The following is a 19,842-nucleotide window of genomic DNA, read 5'->3' as shown; positions in this document are numbered from 1 at the left end:
AGGAGTAAGTTCACTGTTTTGTGTTCATTTTCTGATTATTTTTTTTCTTTTGAGTCATCAGGCCCTTTGAGTATAACAGCAGTAGTTTGATAGAAATTTAATATGAACTGTTGGAAGTCATTCTGAGCCCACAGTTAGATTTCCTTGGCTGAGAATAAAGCTGCTTCTATGGCTAAAACTTCAAATTGTTTCTAAAATTTCAGATGTATATTTTAGAGCTCACAATTTTACTTCTTCATCTTTCAATTTAGAACATAAGCTTAGCTTGTATTATTAGATATGATGTGTATCTACTTACAATATCTCGATATCTATATAAAATGTATCTAAGATATCTAGTTATGGTTTCCTTGCATATGAGGAAAATGCTGTGATCAAAAGCTTCAAATCCTCTCCTTACCATTTTTTTTTTCTCCCCCCCCCCCCTTGGGTTTTTTTTATTTTCTTTCTTTTTATTTTCTTACTTTCTTTGTACCAACACCCTGTACTTTCATTCTGTGCTCAGCGTTATGGGTCTTTTACATTTGCATTTTTTTTTGATCCAGTCTCTGTGATTTTGAAAAGGACTGGTCAACTCATGTGCAAAGTATGTTTCATTTACCATTTGTCTGTGTTTTTACTGTTAGTAATATTTTGTTACAGGAATTATTAGTCTATTCTAAAAAGTTTGACTTTTTTTAAAGATTGGTAAGAAGTTCTACTTGTACTTTAATTCTTAAAAGGCTAAGGTTATTCAGGCTTTTACTGTGGTCATCAATGCTTGCATATTCAGAAAAGTCTTTTTTATGAAGCCAAGCAGAAAGGCAGAAAGACCAGTTAACAGTTGCTTCCTAACCTTTAAGGTGCTTTTCTTAATAGCATGCAGAGGAATTGCAAGTGGATTTAGCATAGTATAATTTGTTTTTAAATGATTGAAGAGACTAATAGCAAGGGTTGAGGTGAAGTGGCAGCTTCTGTTAGAGCTGTCAATAAATCTTGAAAAAATAAACAGCTTTTTAGACCTGTGAGTCAGTTTAGAAAGGAGAGGTTGAAATGTACAGCTGCAGCTTTCTTTTTTTTTTAGAAATTCTCATCAGCTTCTACGACTACTAGATTAGAGTTGCTATGGAAAAAAAAAAAGATTGATAGAATGTGGAATATGCTATAGTCAGAAAGGCTGAGAAGGCATGATAGAAAAACACACTGTAATTAAGTGGGAGCTTTGGGATCTGTTGTTTATAATGCTCCACACTGGTAAGACCCACAAGCTGAAAAAGACTAAGTAGATTTTAGTACCTGTTAGGTAATTTAAGTTTTCTTCTCTAGGTACATGAAGTGTACTGATAGAAAAAAATAAGACTGGTGAATGAAAAGATATCCTGTGTCTAAATTAGACCTAGATAAGAGAAATTTAGGTCAACAGAAGTAATTTACCCTTCAGTTAGCATCTGTGATTTTTTTTTTCACTTTCAGTGTAGAAAGATTACAGGCTTTGTACTTTCTCAGAAGATTTCTTATAGCACATAATGCGTGCTGTGAACATGACAAATCTTGTTGAATGTGAAAATCATAAATTCTTGGTCAGTGAATGAAGACTGGCTGAATGAAAGATAACACCAGCTTCTAGCTCATTTTTGCTATATCACAAAGGAATGGGAAATGGCATAATCTTGATCTTGAAGTAAAAAGACTGGCTTTACATTTCACATTCAGACTCAAAATAAAAAAATGCCCAAATGAATTCTACCTAGAAACCATACAAAATGCAATATGTGTTATAGGCCCTCTAAGGAAGAAGAAACATTTATCTTTTAGGAGATTGTAATGTTGATATTGGGGTAATACTTGTGAGGAAGAATGTGTTCCTTTGAGGCACTTCTTACATTCTTGAAACTTTTCTTAAAATTCAGGGGAGAAAAGCTCAATGTTTACTCATAATAGTTGATGTATAAACTCATAGAAAATAATTATATTATGAAGAAAGAAATTATTGAATCATTATAATGTGTTTGTTTTGGTTCAGAAACAGAAAGGGGTATCTGTATGAGTTATACATTCTGCTTTCTCTCTTTGACAGATATTCAGCAAGGAAACAGAAATAATAGACTTAGTTGACCAAACCTATACTGGTAAACAAGGCTGCTATGAATACAGAACTACCATGCATCTGAATCTTGGGTTTTGGTTCTTACTTTAATTATAGTGGAAGTTTCACATGTTGTGATGGAAGTTCAGATATGTATTAAAATCAGATTAGTTTCTTCTTATTTATATAGACCACGTAGATTTTATTCAGATGTGTTGTAAAATGATCATTGGCACATTCATCTTAAGTAGAAGATCAGAATGAGAAACTGGTTTTGAAAATTAGATTTTACTAGGAAAGGACTGCAATGTCAATTGTAAGGAGGTGTTCAGCCTATGATATTATTAGGACTTCTGATGTCTTGAAAATTGGTATCATTATGGAGTTAAATTTTCAGATTAATTTTATTCTCTCTTATTTTCAGCAAAGTTACAGAAGTCTAAAAATAAAGTCTCTTCTCTTAAAGAAATGTCTTTAAGTCTCTTCTCCTAATTTACTCTGGATTTACTGCAGATTTACTCCCTTGCAATGCATAGATTCAAGACTGTGCTAATAATTATATTGCTCACAATTCTCTGTCTTTGTTCAACTGAGGATCTTAAGGGAAGTTGCTTTAACAAAATAACAGATCTTTCCATGGGACTGAGTCTGTTTGTAATATGCTTGCTACAATAAATGTCAAATAGATGTTCAGACACTCCTGTTACATAATTTATGTTTAAAGAAGTATAATTGAATTGTAAGCATACTTCACATGAAATAAAAGGAAAGTTGCTGCTTTACACCAGTGTAAAGAAAGGATTGTACTTTTACAGAAAATACTAGGTTGTATTTTATCAAAGGAATATTAGCTTCAAAATAAAATGAAAATTAGTCATAAAAGGACACATCAATATTTGTGATTTCAAGACATTTTCATAATTTCTAGATTCCCCCCTTTTTTTACTAAAAACTTGAAATTATTCAGTCAAAGAAAAAATTTAAACCCAGACACCCCTCAAAAAAAAATCTAAAAATCATATAAAAATGTTAGTTTTTATTAGCAGTAGCTAGAAAGCAGTATAATAGGTTTAAGTCTGTATCTATCCATCTGCATAGGAAAGATTGCTCTGTAAAAATCTTCACAATAAATGAAAGGTGATTCTCAAATGAGGTCTTATGAGCCACACACTTTTATGTTATTGACAGAAATATTTATCTGAATTTCTAGTTTGCCTTGGCAACAGTAGATAGTACAGGAAAACAGAAATCCTGGAAGAATTGAAGTTGAATAATTCTGAAAAGGCTAAATCCTGTCAGATACTGAGGTTTTATACAAATAGGAAATTATGTCAAGGATTTATGAATCCCAGTCACAGATCAGTTTAGGTGGTTGGGGACCCCTGGAAGTCACTTGGTCCAATGCCCTGCTTAAAGCAGAGCCAACTTCCAAGTCTGATGCCATTTAGGTGTTAGATCACATTGCTCAAGACATTGTCCAGATGAGTTATGAATGTGTCCCAAGATTCTCACAACCATGGACACCCTTTTTCAAGTTTGAGTTTTTGTGAATTTCATTTTCCTAATACCCAGTTGGTTACTGAATCATTTTTAATGATTCAGTAGTTACTTTAATAATCTTTTTTTAAATCATGCTATTCTAATCCCTCACTCATTGAAGCTGCTAATTTTTTACTTCAGCAAATTAAGATTTGGACTAACATAGGGTATTATTGAATCTTGGACTGAAAATAATGTCACTTAGGGGTGTTGAGTTAACACTGTAATTCCCTGCAGCCATTCATCACAACTTTTGTTTACACGGAGCACAGACTTCAGTGGTTGATTCGACACTGCTTATTTAACAAATAATTTTTGCCGAACTGGTGCAGTTAGCCACAGTGTGAAAGAAAAGCCTCTACACAAACAGAGCTTTAGTTAGAGCTTGGGTAAACATCGTACCTCAGTCTTGTATTCTGTTCCTGCTGTCATGTTTTGTAGCCTAGTGTGAATGAAGGAGAGAGAAATGTAAATCTATCTTCTTTTTTTCAAAATCCTTTGTGGTCATATTGTCCTGCAGTACATCCAGTGACTAATCTTCATTCTTCATGCTGCAGGAGTTGTATTCCTTCCATCCATTTCCAGATAGAAATGTTTCTAATTGAGTTTGTTCTTATCTTGTAGAATCTGTTTTTAAAAATGCTTTAAAAATTAATGTAAGAAATCTTATTGTCTTCCTTGAGCTTCATGAAAGTTTGCAAAATTGGCAACTCATACCCTGAACATAATCATAGTGTAGATGTGGGAAGGAACCTCTGGAGATCATCTAGTCCACCTCCCTGCTCAAAGTAGTGTCAATTAGAGCAATACATTCAGAGTCTTGTCCTGAACTCAGGATTTTGAATCCTGTGGATGGAGACTGCACCACCTGTGTGGGCAGCTCATTCCAATATTCGAATACTCTAACACAGAAGAATTGGTGGGTTTTTTAAGGTTTAAGTAGAATTTCCTGTGTATTGAATTTGTGCCCATTGTTTTGCATCCTGTCACTGGGCACCACTGGGAAGAATCTGCCTCCGTCTTCTTTACTGTCTCACATCAGAGTTTATACATGTCAAATAGGGCCCCCAAGCTTTCTCTTCTCAAGATTAAAAATCCCTGTTGTCGAAGCTTCTGCACAGATATTGCGATGAACTTGCTGCCGCCTGTCTGTGAGATTCTTGTGTTGAATAGGGAAATATAATCATGTTCCTCGAGCTGCTGGTGCTGCTCTTGAGTGCAGCCCAGGATACCATCAGCTACCTTTCCTACAAGAATGCATTGTTGGCTCCGGGTCAGTTGTGTCCACTGGGACCTTCAGGTCCTTTCCTGCCAAGCTGTTTCCCATTTGGCTGGCTCCCAGCCTCTACTGGTGCATGGGGCTGTTCTGCCGCAGCTACAGAGCTTGCATTTCCTTCCGCTGGTCTTTGTAAGATCCCTGTTACTTTGTTTCTCCAGCTTGTTGAATCACCAGTCTTCTGGTCTGTCAGCATCTCCTCCTGGTTTTGTGTCATCTGCATACACTGAGGGTGCACTCTGTCCCAGGCCATTAATGAAAACCATATGGGCCCCAGTAAGGTAAATCATGAGGTAAATCACGTGTGGCTGGCTTCCTTGCCACTAATCACAACCCTTTAGGCTCAATAATTCACTTAGTTTTCAGTCCACATCACTTTCTGTTTGTCCAGCTTGTACTTCATCAGTTTATCTATGGGGATATGATGGGAGACAATGTCAACAGCCTTGCTAAAGTAGGTTAAACAACTTCTACCATCTCAGCCAGTCATCATGTGGTCAAGTTGGCTGGTCAGGATTGATTTCCTCTACACAAATCCAGGCTGACTACTCGCAGGCACGTTTTTGTCCTTCATATGTTTGTAAATGGTTTCTAGGAGGATTTGCTTCAGTCTCAAGACAGGAATATTATGTGGACTCCATTTTCCGATGGCAGAAGAAACAAGTAAAAGCAAATGCAGGGGCTATAGGGGGAAGGCTTAGTTCTTCGCTTGTGCTTGAGAAGTGTTTGAAAAGTGCTTTGCAATGGGTTTTGTAGTTAGACCAGGTCTAGTACCACTGGCCAGCAGCAAGCAGCTGCTGTTGCAGAGGAAGTAAGTATTAGGACAGGAGCGCTGGGGCCTGAGAGCTTCCCTCCCTGCATGAGGATTCCCAGCATTGCTAAGTCACTGGGATCTCTTGTAGGATGATCTCAGAAGATGAATCCTGAAGTTTTATATTTAAATGGTATGTGGATTTTGCTAGCACAAAAGGGGCTGAGCTCAATTGCTTCCAAGTATAGGGCTCTGTTTGTTCTTCTATAGTTAGCATTGTTTATAAAGGAATAGTGCCTTCATAACACTGGGCTTACTGTGACTCTGAAGAAAAGGTTTAGCATTTATTTTAATTTGTTTATTAGTACAAAAATGTGTATATCTGAGCATTTAGCAATAATTCACTATAATTCTGAAGTCTTCAGTATTTAAAGAAAATCTATGGTGGAGCTCATTTGGTAGAAATAGAAGAAAACTCTGCTGCAGTTGGAAAATTACAGACTGTGTAGGTGTTGAAATGCCTCCTGCTTCGCATTCTTAATTGGCAGCAAGCCAGATGCTAAGAATTTCTGTTTTAAAGGGAAATGCTTCCCTCTTTTTTACATTTTAATGGATAAAGGTAGCATTTTGTTTGTATTTTTTTAGCAGTTAGGGTTTCTTCCATCTTGATACAAAATGAATAAAATTCAATTAAATAGCTTCTCCAAGTTACATTGGCTTTTTGCATTACTATTGGATAATACAAAGATATGCATGCCTTGCCAAAGGAAAAGGATGTGTTGATGTTCAGTTTTAGTTTTAATTTTGGCATCCAGACCCTCTTGCTTTCTGATTCTATTCTAGGAGTTGATCCACTTGAGTAATTTTTCTTTTCACCTCATACTTTTTTCATTGCTGCCTACCATTTCCTTCCCATCCTGCCTTGTTTTTGTTTCCTTTTTCAATTGTGGGATACCATTGTGAGAGACAGAATGGGGAGAAAGGTACAAGATCTATAATTTAACCAACTTTTTACTTCCATTTTTTAATCATTTGTGTGCATATGACTATACATCATATGTTTGTATGCATATGACTATACATCTGACTGCTTTCCCTACAAAAAGGAAATAATGGTAGATTTCTGTTCAAATGTTGTACATTGCGTGTTGTTTTCATGCGTATCTTCTATTTGCCCACTTCCTATGGTTTATCCCTTGTATTGCTATAAGGCAAAAGATTCCACGAAACCACTGCCTTGATCATCTGCTTTGAAAAGATCTTTCAAAAGTTTCATATTTTTATGCAGAGCTACACTAAAAATAAAAGCATTCCATGTAGGAAATTATACATAATAGCTTGATAGATTGATATTTTTAAATGTGATGTTCTACCACATATTATTAAAAAAAAAAAAAAAATAATGCCTCTCTTTGCTTGCATGAAAAACCTGAGTAGTGTAGGTTTATTCTTCCTGGTTTTGCTGTGTTTTTTAATGAAAGCCCTAAGCTTGTAATCATCATAGTAAGTAATGTATTGTGTGTTTATGTTTTTATAAGTTCTGGTCAGGATATCCAAGGAACAAGTGTGGTGGCAAATCTTCCAGTCCTTATGCGACAGAATCCTGCAGAAACACTTCGTCGGGTTTTACCAAAAATCAGAGTAAGTTTTGTGTATTGAAGTTTGAATGTATCTTTTCCTGCCAGTTTAAGTATTTTAACAAAGAAAGTAAAAATCCCACTTTTATTGCAAATTCAGTCTCTAGGAGATGTATGATCAGTAGGTCTTCTGCATTAATTCACTGAATTTAGGAAGTTTTACAGGTATTATAGGTTTGTTGTTTTTTTTGTTTTTTTTTTTTTTAATAGTTACAACAGAGAAAAAAAAAACAGAAGTAATATTTCTTAAATGTTTCAAAGATTTACCAGTGTTTTGGCAGCTTTTTGAGAATTCTTTTTAAGGACTATCCAGTCATCGTGGTGGATTCTGATGTTCTCAATCTCCTTTCATCCAGACATTAAGATCTTCATGGTGCTGTCCTGAAGAGTATAGTTTGCTTTTAGCTGTCTGTGTAATTTCATGTTCTCCCCTCCATATTTTTACTAAGTCACTGCTAGTTGTGATAAATGCAAGCTGACCACATAATGTTATACAGTAATTTTACAGAGAGCTATGTTTTCATAAAGGATATTTGGGTTATTTAACCTGGAGAAGAGAAGAGTCTGGGTACACCTTATTTTGACTTTTCAGTTCTTAAAAGAGGGCTTATAAAAAGATGAGGACAAACTTTTTGGCAGTGCCTTTTGCGATATGACAAGGGGTAATGGGATTAAACTAAAGAAGGATGGATTCAGACAAGACACAAAGAAGAAATTTTTTAACATGAGGATGGTAAAACACTGGAACAGATTGCCCAGAGAAGTTATGGATGCCCTATCCCTAGAAATGTTCAAGGTCAGACTGGATGGGACTCTGAGCAACCTGGTCTAGTGGAAGGTGTCCCTGCTCATTGCTGTGGGGGTGGACTAGCTGACTTTTAAAGGTCCCTTCCAACCCAAACCATTCTATGATTCTGTGATTGTGGAGAAGATAACCTGTCTCTGTATTTCCACTCAGTCCCAGATATGAACCCTTGCCCAGAAGTGTACAAGTTCATTTAAAGTGTGGTCTAAGGAGTAGCCTTGGCCAAAAAAGAACAAACTAAATCACAAATGCAAAATTTAATAATCTTAAAGATGCCTAGGACCCCTGCAGAAGAAGAGAGCTGGAGAGGGCCTTATCAATGTGTACAAGTACCTGATAAAGCAAAGATGGAAACATGCTCTTTGCAGTGACCCAGTGACAGACAGAACTGCAACTGTTGTTGCAGTGAGCACAAACAGAAACACAGGAGGTTGCTTCTGAAAATCAGGAATCACTTTTTCACTGTGAGGGTGACTGAGCAGTGGCACAAGTTGCTTAGAGATGTTACTGTCTTCCTCCTTGGAGGTATTCAAAAGCAGTCTGGGCGTGTCTTAGCTGTAACTGGCCCTGCTTGAGCAGGGGATTGCACAAATACCCTCCAGAAGACCCTTCCAGCCTCAAGCATTCTGTGAATATCAGACATCACCTCTCAAGTTTGTGTTATCTCCTGAGACATCTGTGATCTCAGGAGACTTCTCTTTCTTAATAGGAACTGTTCCAACTTGTATCTGATTATTTAGATTCAGCAAATGGTCAAGAATAACTCTCCTCCGGACTAAGGACTGGTATAGACTGACAGATAGTTTAGAAAACATTGAAGTGCTTCTGGTTGCATTCTGCACTATAAGATGCAGGTCAATAGTCATTTTGATTAAGTATGTATGAGTGTAAAAGCACTTTGAGAAGAACGACTTGAAGTTGCAATGTAATTGGTAACTCTTCAACTTCCACCAAATATCTGCAGTTAGAACCACATTATTCTGACATACGTAATGCAGTCTTTTTAAACCAACCTACTGGCTTCAAGAAAAGTTAGTTTGGTTTTTTTTTTGCTTACCATACTGAATCCGTTTTTGCCTCTGGTTTTCTACTTTGAGAGCAGAATTCTTCCTGAAATTAAGGAGGAATAGGAAACACTGGGGATTTTCTGCCCTTATTTTTCAGGTTGTAGAGAAGTGCTGGTCTTGGCCTGTCTTCAGTAAAAAGTCTGCTATGGGAATACAGTTTTTGATTCTAGTTTTAAGTTTTTTTATATAGGGATGAAGAAAATATTTGAAAGTATGATCATTTGCATGTATAGGGCCTAGAGCCTGGAACGTATTTGTACAGTGGGAGTTGGATCTCAGTGTGATCTTTGATGAGGCTGTGTTTAGTACTTTGTAAAAGTATTTTCCTGTATAATACTAAAGACATTCAACTGAAAAAAGTATATGAATAAAGAAGCATTAGGAATTGAAGATAGAAATATTTGAAATGAAACACAACTTTAATAATCAATGCAATCAATCTTTGAGCAAATTACTGAGAAAAGTGATGTGGTTTTCATCTTACAGTGTAATTTAAACCAAAACTGGATGCCTTCCTAGATGATAAAATAAATGAAACCTAAGTTAATGGGCTCCAGACAGATGTAAAAAAGTAAAATATAATGAGGTCAGTCTAAACCAAGTGTTCCTTTTAAGTTTAAGCTTTATAAACTGAAACTTTGTGGAATGTATATGAATTAAGTTTCTTTCTGTGGCAATGCAATTATGAAGCCAGTTCTTCAATGGTGTTCTGTTATCTAATATTATTTATCTGTAATAGAAGTAAATTGATGTTGTAGCCATGTGCACTGCACTTTTAACTGCAAAACAGTTTTTGACATCATTAACTTGACCGATTTTTTTTTCCTTAACCTTGTTTTTATTGGAGGAATCAACCTGATCAATTAAATGGAAACTTTTATAGCCTGTAAAGGCATAGTTGAACTCAACAGTGATTAGTCTTGCAAATGTAATCTGCCATTGCAGGAAAAAAAACTAATTTAAATTACTGCACTAGGTTCTACTTCTTTAGGTTGGGAGTAGTTTCATTTGTGAAATCAAATTGGCCCATGAAAAATGAATTGTGTAGTAGTTTTGGAGGGCTGTTTATTGGAAAGTATTGTCACCATATATTTGCATAAGGAAACCAGTGCACTTATTTAGCATGCTTGCAGACTCCCAAAGCAAAATTAATGTTTTTATTAGAGCTGAGGGTAAAGCGAAGAAATAAATAAATGCAAGGAATGTTCAGTCAGAATACATTGCAAATTTGTATTTAATTTGTGAAAAATTTGATAAACCTGGTTGATTCTAGAAATATAGAAATGGATGTATGCAAATTGCTTATCGTTCTGTGAAATCTAATTAGAATAAAATTTTATCAAAGTGTCTATATTTAACATAAGTGTTTTAGGTCTGAGATGAGTAAAATCAATACATCAAGTGTGACATACATAAGTAATTATTGAATTGTCAGTGTTTTGGTTATGCTGTTTAAGCAAACATACGGTATATAATTTAGATGTTAATGTAGGAATGAGATAAGGAAGGTGTTGTTTTTTTTTTAATTCTGTCATTAAAATGAAGTTGCATCTTTGTATGTGTTCTTCTGCATAAAGAACCCCACTCTGGATTTCTGCATGCACCTCCTCATGAACCTTGGAAGTCATTGAAAGGCAGATTTAGGGAAAGCTTAGACATTCTTACAGGCATTTCTCTTTGTGCACAAAATGGCTCTTTTCAAATGATGTTAATAGTATTTTTCCTGCTTTCCATCTTTGGGCTCTGCAACTGATGGAGGGAAATTGCAGGTGTCTATCTGAATGACTAGTAAACATTTTTCCAGATGCTGTGATTGCAGTGAGCTATGCTTATTCTTGTTGTTGTGTATACATCAAGCTTTATTCAGTGTTGTCTGATTAGTTCCAAACTCATTTTCATAGGTACTGATTTTCCCAATATATCAACCTCCTCTTGAAAGCTTTTCTTTTCCATAGCTGATTTTATAGTTTAAGAAAAGGTAGGGTGATTTTCATCCTTCCTTATACCTAACATTAATTTTAATGTCCATTCTCATTGTATCCTTGAGCTTCTGTAATCTCCATTATTTCTGTGTCTTTTAGTCTTAAAATGAAAATTTCTATCACACCAATGCAATTACTAAAATGATTTGACTGTATCTCTGCTTGCTTCATTCTTTCAAGAGAATTCTGTTGTTGCAGGACAAAATGTGCATTTAAACTAGATGTAAATTTTCTTTTTTCCAATTAATGGAGTAAACCAGGCTTTCTAATTTGGTGCCTGAGTTTAACTTGTAGACATTAGAATAGTTAAAAACATGCTAATACCCAAAAATGCCATTAAACATGCTTGTCTGAATAACATAGGGAGAGCTTTTTTAGTCTGGAGTGAAAATTTTTGGAATATCCATGTATAGAAAAATACATTACTTTCTAAATAAATCAATTTAAATTAAGTAAATTTAACTTACTCTGCTTGGGTTGTATGAAAATGGAAAGAGGAGACCCATACATTTCCAAATGCAGAACTGTACAGTTCTTTCATCACGTCAGTGCAGGCAGGTGTGTAAGCAGTCTAGAAATTTATATTTCAATGTCTCCCGAGGTCCATGAGGAGGCACATCCAGAGAATGTGTTCTCACACATGACTATCCAGAGTTATGTGGATCAGTGGAGGAGACTATTTGGCAACTTTGTTTGTTGGTAAGTAACCCTGTTTGTATTGCATACAAAGTAAATATGTAAGGAAAACTGAATTCATAGAATCACAGAATTATTTAGGTTGGAAAAGACCTTTGAGTTCATCAAGTCCAACTGTTAATGTGGCACTGCTCCATAATTTTCTGGTCTGCACTGCTGTGTTAGCATCTACAGTGTGTGGATAGTGCTCTTGGTTCTCTTGGTGATGTTTTTTTTGAAAAAAGTATAAGCCAGAATCCCAGAAAAGTATGGACAAGAATTCTGATCCCCAGAATATTCAAAATACAAAGTTGGTGGGTGTCTTTATTCTTTCTTGGCTGTGGCTGTAAGAGAAATGATGGAACAAGGACAGAGTCTGTGGAAATAAGAGGGCGGCGGTTTCCATGAGTAATGAATGCAAATATTTTGTTGGAAAGCAGCACAGTGCTGTTCTTTTTTCATTTGTGGAAGCAAGGACACAGAGAATTGCTTTAGAAAGAAACATGGTTGTAAACTGAGAGACAGTCAGAGATGTTATGGTTCTCCATGAAATAAGATAAGCTAATAATTGTACATTTGCCTATACAAATGGTTTGACATTTGTAGAATGAAAACTTCTAGGTTTTTACCAAGTCAAATAGTAATTTCTCAGATGTTCTGTACAAACTATTTTCTCAGCAAAATTCCTCTGATAGGCAATGCTTAGAGTCATGGAATCGTTAAATTTGGAAAAGCCCTAAGATTATCGAGTCCAGTTGTTTACTCAGCACCACCATTTTCATCATGTCCCTGAGTTCCATATCCACATGCCTTTTGAGCACTTCCACACCACATCCCTGGCAGCCTGTTCAATGCCTGACCACCCTTTCAGTGAGGAAAGCCACTCTCCAGCCACTCTGTCCCCAGCCTGTAGCACTGCATGAGGGTTTGTGTGACCCAGGTGTAGGACCCAGCACTTGTCTTTGGTGAGCCTCAGACCACTGGCCTTGATATTAATTAAGGCATCAAACAGGATTGGCCCAACACTGAGCCCTGGGGATCCCCACTTGTGACTGGTACCAGCTGGATATAATTCCATTCACCAACACCTGGGAGCCGGACATGCAGCCAGTTTGCAACTGAGTGCAATCCGTAAGCAACCATGCACTTAGGTGCAAATTTTTATTTTTTTTTTTCCTTTAAATCTGATCCAGTCTTATTTTTATTTTCAATTAGAAATTCAACTTATTTTTGATTTTTGGTGAGTGATCTGAGAAAACACTGTTTGTATCAAGCACTTTAAAGAAGAAACACACATATATAAAGTGCTAGGTAGGAAATATGGGCTTTACTGCATTTGGAATCACTTGTAAAAAGAGTGCAATGCTTTAGTAGTAGAATAATGAACTTTTTATTTTCTCATGAAATATAAAGACATTTCGAAAAGTAAACAAATGGAATGTTCACTTAGTTGATAGATATTCACAATTACCAATACTTACAATGAATGCTATGTCAAAGATTGCATCCTGCAAGGTCTGTGCATAAATCTGAAATTTAAAATATAATAAAATTTAAAATATAATAAAATATCTATTTTATATATAAAACATAACTGCCTGTTTTTAAATTAAAAAATAGTAATATTTAATTTCAACATATTAACTTTGTTTAACTTTTGATTTTAATGACAGCCTAATTAATGACATTCCTGTGTGTCAGAGCTCAGAAGTACTAAATGTTTAGTTAGCTAGATAAATATTCTAGTGTATCTTCTTTTATTCTTAAGACCATATATATGTACTTTTCATTTACATTCCATGTTAGTCAAGGGATGAAATTTAAATTGCCTTCTGCTATGTTATTATCTCTGAATGAATGAATGAAATACTTCTTTTTAATTCATGTGCTTAAACAGCAGAAGTACAATTGTTGGCTGGTCTGTTTCTACCCCTCATTTTGTAAAACAGGAAAATCCACACATTGCATTGATGAAACTTAAAGTCACTAAAAATATTTTAAGTAACTTCTTTTTTCTTTGAAGATTCATGATGTATCATGATATATCAAGAAGATTTAATATCTGCAATAAATTGCTGTTAAGAGAAAATAATTTTACAGCAAATTTTGTAGTTTACCCAGGTTGTTGCATATTAATTCTAAAAGCAAATGTTAAAGTTTGGATGTTCTTTCAGTACATTTCTGCCTCACTCTCTAAATTGTTATAATTTGTAATTATACAGGAGGTTCTGCATGTTGCAGGAGTGGAAATGCAGTTAACAGCTGCTGTTTCTTTTTTGACTGTTCTGCAAGAGGAGTCGGTGTCCATTCATACGTACTCCCACTCCTTCCTACACATCATTCTCCAGAACCTGGAACACAGAGATGCAGGTCAGGGCTGTACAGCTACTCTGATGGCTGATGACCTCTACATGATTTGTTTCCCCAGTGACCTTACAATGTCAGCAGTGTCAAACATTGTGTCTGACATTGTGACAATGTCAACAATGTCAGACCGTGTCAGCAGTGCAATCACTGTGACTTTGTACCTAGTCGTGCATGAGTGAAAAGATTTTGGCACGATGATCACTTTCACACTGGTATTTAAATGTAATTCTGATTGAAGCAAAAAACCCCTCTCTGTCTGAAGGATTAAATCCCAAAGTTGTTTCTGAGTCTGGGCTTCTCCTGAAGTACCAAGGTTTTGTGGCTGAGAAAATGGAGGGAGGATGGTTGACATTTCTTCTGTGTTGATTATTTTTTCATAATTTCTTTGACACTAATTTTAGAAGGCAAAGAAAAAAAAAAAAAAAAGGCCTGTTGTGCAACTAGAAAGTTTCAATGCTTCTAAATGAGTAAAATTAGCTTTATAAAGCAATCAGACTAGTTATTAATTTTATATAGGAATTGGAAAGCGAAAAGAAATGAGAACAGACTTTGCTTCTTACCCATCCTACTTCTTACTCTCAAGCCTTGAATGTTAATATAGTGGCTTTCAGATACAGAGCTCTTTGAAGACATACGTTAAAAGTTAAAGCAAATTTTGTAAACCTGGTGTATGTTTTGGTTTAGTTATTGTATGTACAATATAAGACATCACATATAACTCATTTCTTTTAAACAGGTGTCAGCAATGCATGGTTAGAAACTCTTCTTGCTGTAATAGAAGCTTTACCAAAAGAAACTGTCAGACATGAGGTAATACTGATCTCTCATGCTAACAAAAAGGAATATTAATGTTGTAAGATTGTATTTCCCTGCAAGTTTTATTCACCTCAGTCAGATTTGTGGCGGCTCTATACCTGTGAAAACAGTAATTGTGGATTGTGGTTGTGGAATACACTGTAAGAGATGAATGGGCAAAAAGTGAGACAGGAAAGTCACCTTAAAAGAAATAGTGTTCTTCAGCAAATAAAGTCAACACTTACTTACACTCCACTGTAAGTAACACTTCCAGTACACTTTGTGTTCTCAGTAACATGTTTTTCTGCATCCTGTTTTGGTTTACAGGATAGTATCTCACTCTATGTCTTCATGAAGAAATGACATTTTGTTTACAATTGGACTAAAATTCCAATATCTGCTAAATGGAACTGAATGCTGGAGATCCATTCCTTAGTGTATTTCAGTAGTTCTTGGTGTACCAAAAACTCTAATGCACTGTAAACACTCCTAATTTTTCACTGTGTAGCTCAAGATGTTATAATTAATTAATGTTATAATGCCAGTCCCCTTTAGTCTGCTAATTTATTCACTTTTAAGTATTCATCTTTTGTTAAGATTAAAAGCTTTGCAACAGACATATTGACTGTGTGTACGATTTAAAACTATATGGAGATTTAAATATAAGATTGTTAGTGTAGTATAAAAATTCTCATTAAAATAAGAGTAAACCCAGAACTGTTTAAAAAAACATTTTCTAAAAGGTAAAAAATTAGTTTGGAAGAAACACAGAGTGACCTCCAAAATCTAATTGCAATGTAATTTCAAATATGTCATTTAAACAAAATTGACTATTAATGTGCATAGGTGCCATTATTGTTAGTACTGATTAATTCAGTGAAAAGGTTAATGACATTTGGGATAGGTTTTTCTAGATTTTTTTTTTAAGAAGAGGAATACTTTATTTAATGCTCACATTTTTTCTGCTCACGTTTCTTCTTCTTTTTTTCCCATGTAGATCCTGAATCCACTGGTTTCCAAAGCACAGCTTTCTCAAACACTTCAGTCCCGCTTAGTTAGTTGTAAAATCATGGGAAAAGTAGCTAACAAATTTGAAGCTCATATGTAAGTAGACTGTCAATATATTTTCCTTCTACTGTGTAAACTGGTATTTCTTTGTTAGTGGACAAAAACTACTAAAAGAAAAGTAGACTTTATTGCAAAAATGAAAAGATTTTTTTTCACAGACCCTTTCATTATTTAACTAACATGTCCAGGCTTGCTGGTGTTCATCATTTTATAACTTGAGTTTGTATCTTCTTTCACCCATATGAATGGATACCATTTTCGTGCCATTCTTCCATATTGTTTTTCTTACTAGAAAATAAACCACACAGGGGATTTCTCACTTACAAGCACGGAACACAACTTCATCTCCTTCGTGTTTCTTGTCATAGAAAGGGGAATTCCATTCCTAACTTTTTATTATGTAACCAAATTTAGCATGGAGATCTGTTTTTTTTTAACCCTAATTAAAATGTAGATGTATTGGGAACTACTGCTGTTCCCTGATATAATCCAACCCTTAGATTCAGTGTCAGAAGACGGTGCAATGATGAAAGTAAATCTGAGTCACTCATCTGCCCAAAGCAGTTGGTGTGGTATATTCTTTGGTCAGTTTACTCAGGCTTATGATAGTAGGACCAGTTCACCAAATGTGTTTGCTATCTGGACAATCTGGCACAACATGAATTACAATTTGAATTACATTAGAAATCCACCGTGGACCACTAAATGCCTAGAAACTTTTTTCCTTCAATAAAAAAGAACTAGAAGCACCCAAAAGGAAACTATCTAAATCTTCATTTGATGTTTAGACTATACTTGTTGGACATTCAAAAATTAATGAAAATGGTAGAGTAGAATGTTACCAAATCTTTATATTCCAGATCTCTAAAACTCTGCCAGAATAGCAGTTGCATTTATTTATTTGATGGCTCATTCTCATGGAAATAAGTGACTTTACAGATTACTTACAATCTTATGTGGAAATAATAGTAGTGTTAATTAGTAGCCATAATAATCACGTCTTTTGTGGTGTTTCTTCAATATGATTCCTTGCTGTCCAGAAGTAAAATCCCCTCATTTCAGTAAACAGATCCTAGCACCTTTTCTGCACAGCCACTACATTTTAAGAAGATAACTCAGAATTTTCTGGGACGTCTTGTTCTTCTGTTAGGGAGCTCTGAGTGCAGTTCAGAGGCCTGAAAAGAGAGCTGGGTCCTCAGGTATAGAATGTGGCAGACTGAGTAAAATTCAGGATGCACTCTCATTCCCCTTTCAGAAGTGCTTTTGGACATACCTGACCTCAGGAGCAGGCAATATATAAGCAGATCTTCACTTTCTTCTACAGAATGGCACAGTTTTTCCTCTTAAAATTTATATTGTGATTAAAAACTTTGATGTTACTCCCAGGTTATTTATGGCCTGTCCTTGTCATGGAACATTAGTTTTTCTACCCTCTGTTCCAGTGTTCCAAGTTAAAAAGTATTTTTTTAATGTAGCGGCTAATTTAGTGTATTCTAAAAACTTCCAAGACTGTACAGTTTTTGAAACTCAAGGCTAAATTTTTCTGCAAGAAGTAAATTAATTTTCACTGGAATGAAATGGAGGCTACGCAAGTTGGCTTGAAAATTTGCTTCTCAGTGTCTAGATATTATTTATCTTGAGTTTTACAATGACGTAAGGATTTTATAGAGATTTTTTGACTAATGACAGAACCTTGGGCAGTGAAAGGAAACACAATGGCTGATTCTGCAAAGTTGTAATGTTTTTTTACTGAAATAGGAATCAAAATTTTTATTTTGTATCTGCCATTGATTTTTGTGAATACTTGGTCTACTTTCCTGAAGGCATTGCAATATTCAAGCTTTTAAGCTTTAATTCTTTTTCTCCTTTCTTCCTAATTATGTCTTGGGTGATACCTGCATATCAAAGATGAGGTATTACAGACATTTAATTGGTATTTGCATTCCATTTATATAATCTTGTTATTCTTTCAGTGGCTATTCAGAAATTGTACTGAAGATGGTTATTAAATGAGGACAGAATTCTGCTACAGTAGCCTATTTTTGTAGTTTATAAGAAATAATAGATGAAATATGAGCAAATGATAATGACAGTAAATATTTCTTTTCCTGTTTCTTTGTAGCACATATTTGCATCCAGTGTTCAATATTCTTTTCTACTTGCTGATTATCAGAAAAATAATTTACTGTGTGTGATAAATTAGTAATATATGGGATAAACAAGTAATATGTGAGTAAAGTTCAGTACTACTCAATAGATTTTATATATTCTTGTTCCATATATTAATAAAAAATGTTCACATTTTTAGTATTAAAAGAGAGGTTCTTCCATTGGTAAAATCACTGTGCCAGGATGTGGAATATGAAGTTAGAACTTGCATGTGTCGGCAACTGGAACATGTAGCTCGAGGAATAGGGTGAGTGCAATTTGCCTGATTGATCTTAAATGCAAAATATTAGTCTAAAATGTTAACCTAAAAACACTTTTAAAATTGCTGAATACACGCATACTCAATAATGAATTTGGAATGTACAGATGTGTTCTTAGTAATTGGCTGTTGGCAGTCGTCTCTTTTCCACTTTTAGATTTTTCTTTCTCTTTTATAGTAAAATTGCTGAACCATAAACCCAGCAGTTTTTTGTAAATAATGACTTCATTTATAGCTTCTTGAAATTATCTCAATTATCCATTGGTGGTTTTGGCTTACTTAAAAATTCTGACAAGTTTTAGCAGTTTTGATAATTACTGTGGAGTGTTTGAGAAAGGATGCTATATGGCTTTTGTAAGCAAATTTCAGCTCAGTATCAACTTTTGCTCGAAGCTTGAAGTCCTTCAGTATTCTCACATAGGACTGGAAAAGTCTGGAACTTTAATAAAAGAAAATGTGAGTTACACTCAGGATTGGTCTCTGAGTGAACAAATATTTTAAAATTTGAGGTTTCTCTACCTGTTATTTTGTCAGGAAGGAAAAAAAGCAGTAACATCTTTTACAGAATTGAAAATTTATCAAGTAACATTCCTTACTCAGTGCTAAACAGCAGAGATAGATTAGATCTTGCACTAAGAAGTAGCCATACTGGAAAGGAAATTTTCTCAATTCTGTTTATTGTCTTTAAAATGAACTAAATTTCACTTATTCTACCTGAGAGTCAAAAGTTTTAAAAAAATTTGCAGTTAAAAATGACAGCATTACTGGTAATTCACCCCGCCTTAGAATAGTGGGTTTGATAAGGCTAAATACTCTGTTTTCAATGTGTGGTCTGTCCTATGTATTTTTCTTTGATTCTTTCCTCACTAACTTTTATTTTTAGCATTAATTTATGCATGTAGACTGTTCTCTCTCTGAAGCTTTTACTTAATCTCTTCTCAATGCTTTAGATGATTTAATCTTTTGAGAATTGGTGAACATTGAGTACTTTCAGTATGGAAGCTATTCCAGTGTGTCATGTTGAGGATGAATAGACAGTCGGTAAATAAAATAACTAAACAGACATGAGCAAATTTTCAGGTAAATATTGGAGGTATGAAGTGACAATCCAAATGCTTATTTTTACTAGTTAGTGTTATTGCCACTAAATGATCTATCATTTTTTTTGTAAGTTTATTTGAAATTTTAATCATTTGCTTGGAAGCATACTGTTAACGCCTCTTGATTTGCTGGTAGGTATAATAAACTCTGTAAGGTGCAAATCACTTTGATGCTGATTGTAAACATTTGAAAGGATTGTTGTTTTCATTAGCTTACAAAAGGGGCAGCTCTTACTGCTTTAGTCTGATTGGAAGGGATATTTTGGGCATTTTTATTTCAGCATCCC

General features: G+C 34.9%; 1 protein-coding gene across 5 annotated transcripts in view; it reads left to right on the top strand.

Annotated features, from left to right (window-relative positions):
• The window catches only part of PPP4R4 (protein phosphatase 4 regulatory subunit 4), a 63,703-nt gene that overhangs the window by 16,788 nt on the left and 27,073 nt on the right, over nt 1–19,842 (top strand). For 3 of the 5 annotated variants that reach the window (XM_040068141.2, XM_040068143.2, XM_040068140.2), the window contains exons 3-7: nt 7,170–7,272; nt 14,020–14,167; nt 14,901–14,974; nt 15,957–16,063; nt 18,336–18,443. In XM_040068141.2, coding sequence (XP_039924075.1) covers nt 7,170–7,272; nt 14,020–14,167; nt 14,901–14,974; nt 15,957–16,063; nt 18,336–18,443 — 540 coding nt within the window. Of the gene's footprint in view, nt 1–7,169; nt 7,273–11,723; nt 11,822–14,019; nt 14,168–14,900; nt 14,975–15,956; nt 16,064–18,335; nt 18,444–19,842 lie in introns of those variants that run through there. The other 2 variants (XM_040068144.2, XR_005701458.1) reach the window with 2 other exon arrangements.

Source organism: Hirundo rustica, chromosome 6, assembly GCF_015227805.2.
Source record: "Hirundo rustica isolate bHirRus1 chromosome 6, bHirRus1.pri.v3, whole genome shotgun sequence".
Classification (NCBI taxonomy): Eukaryota; Metazoa; Chordata; class Aves; order Passeriformes; family Hirundinidae; genus Hirundo; species Hirundo rustica.
The sequence above is the reverse complement of the archived record's forward strand: the minus strand, read 5'-3'. Positions and strand labels throughout refer to the sequence as shown.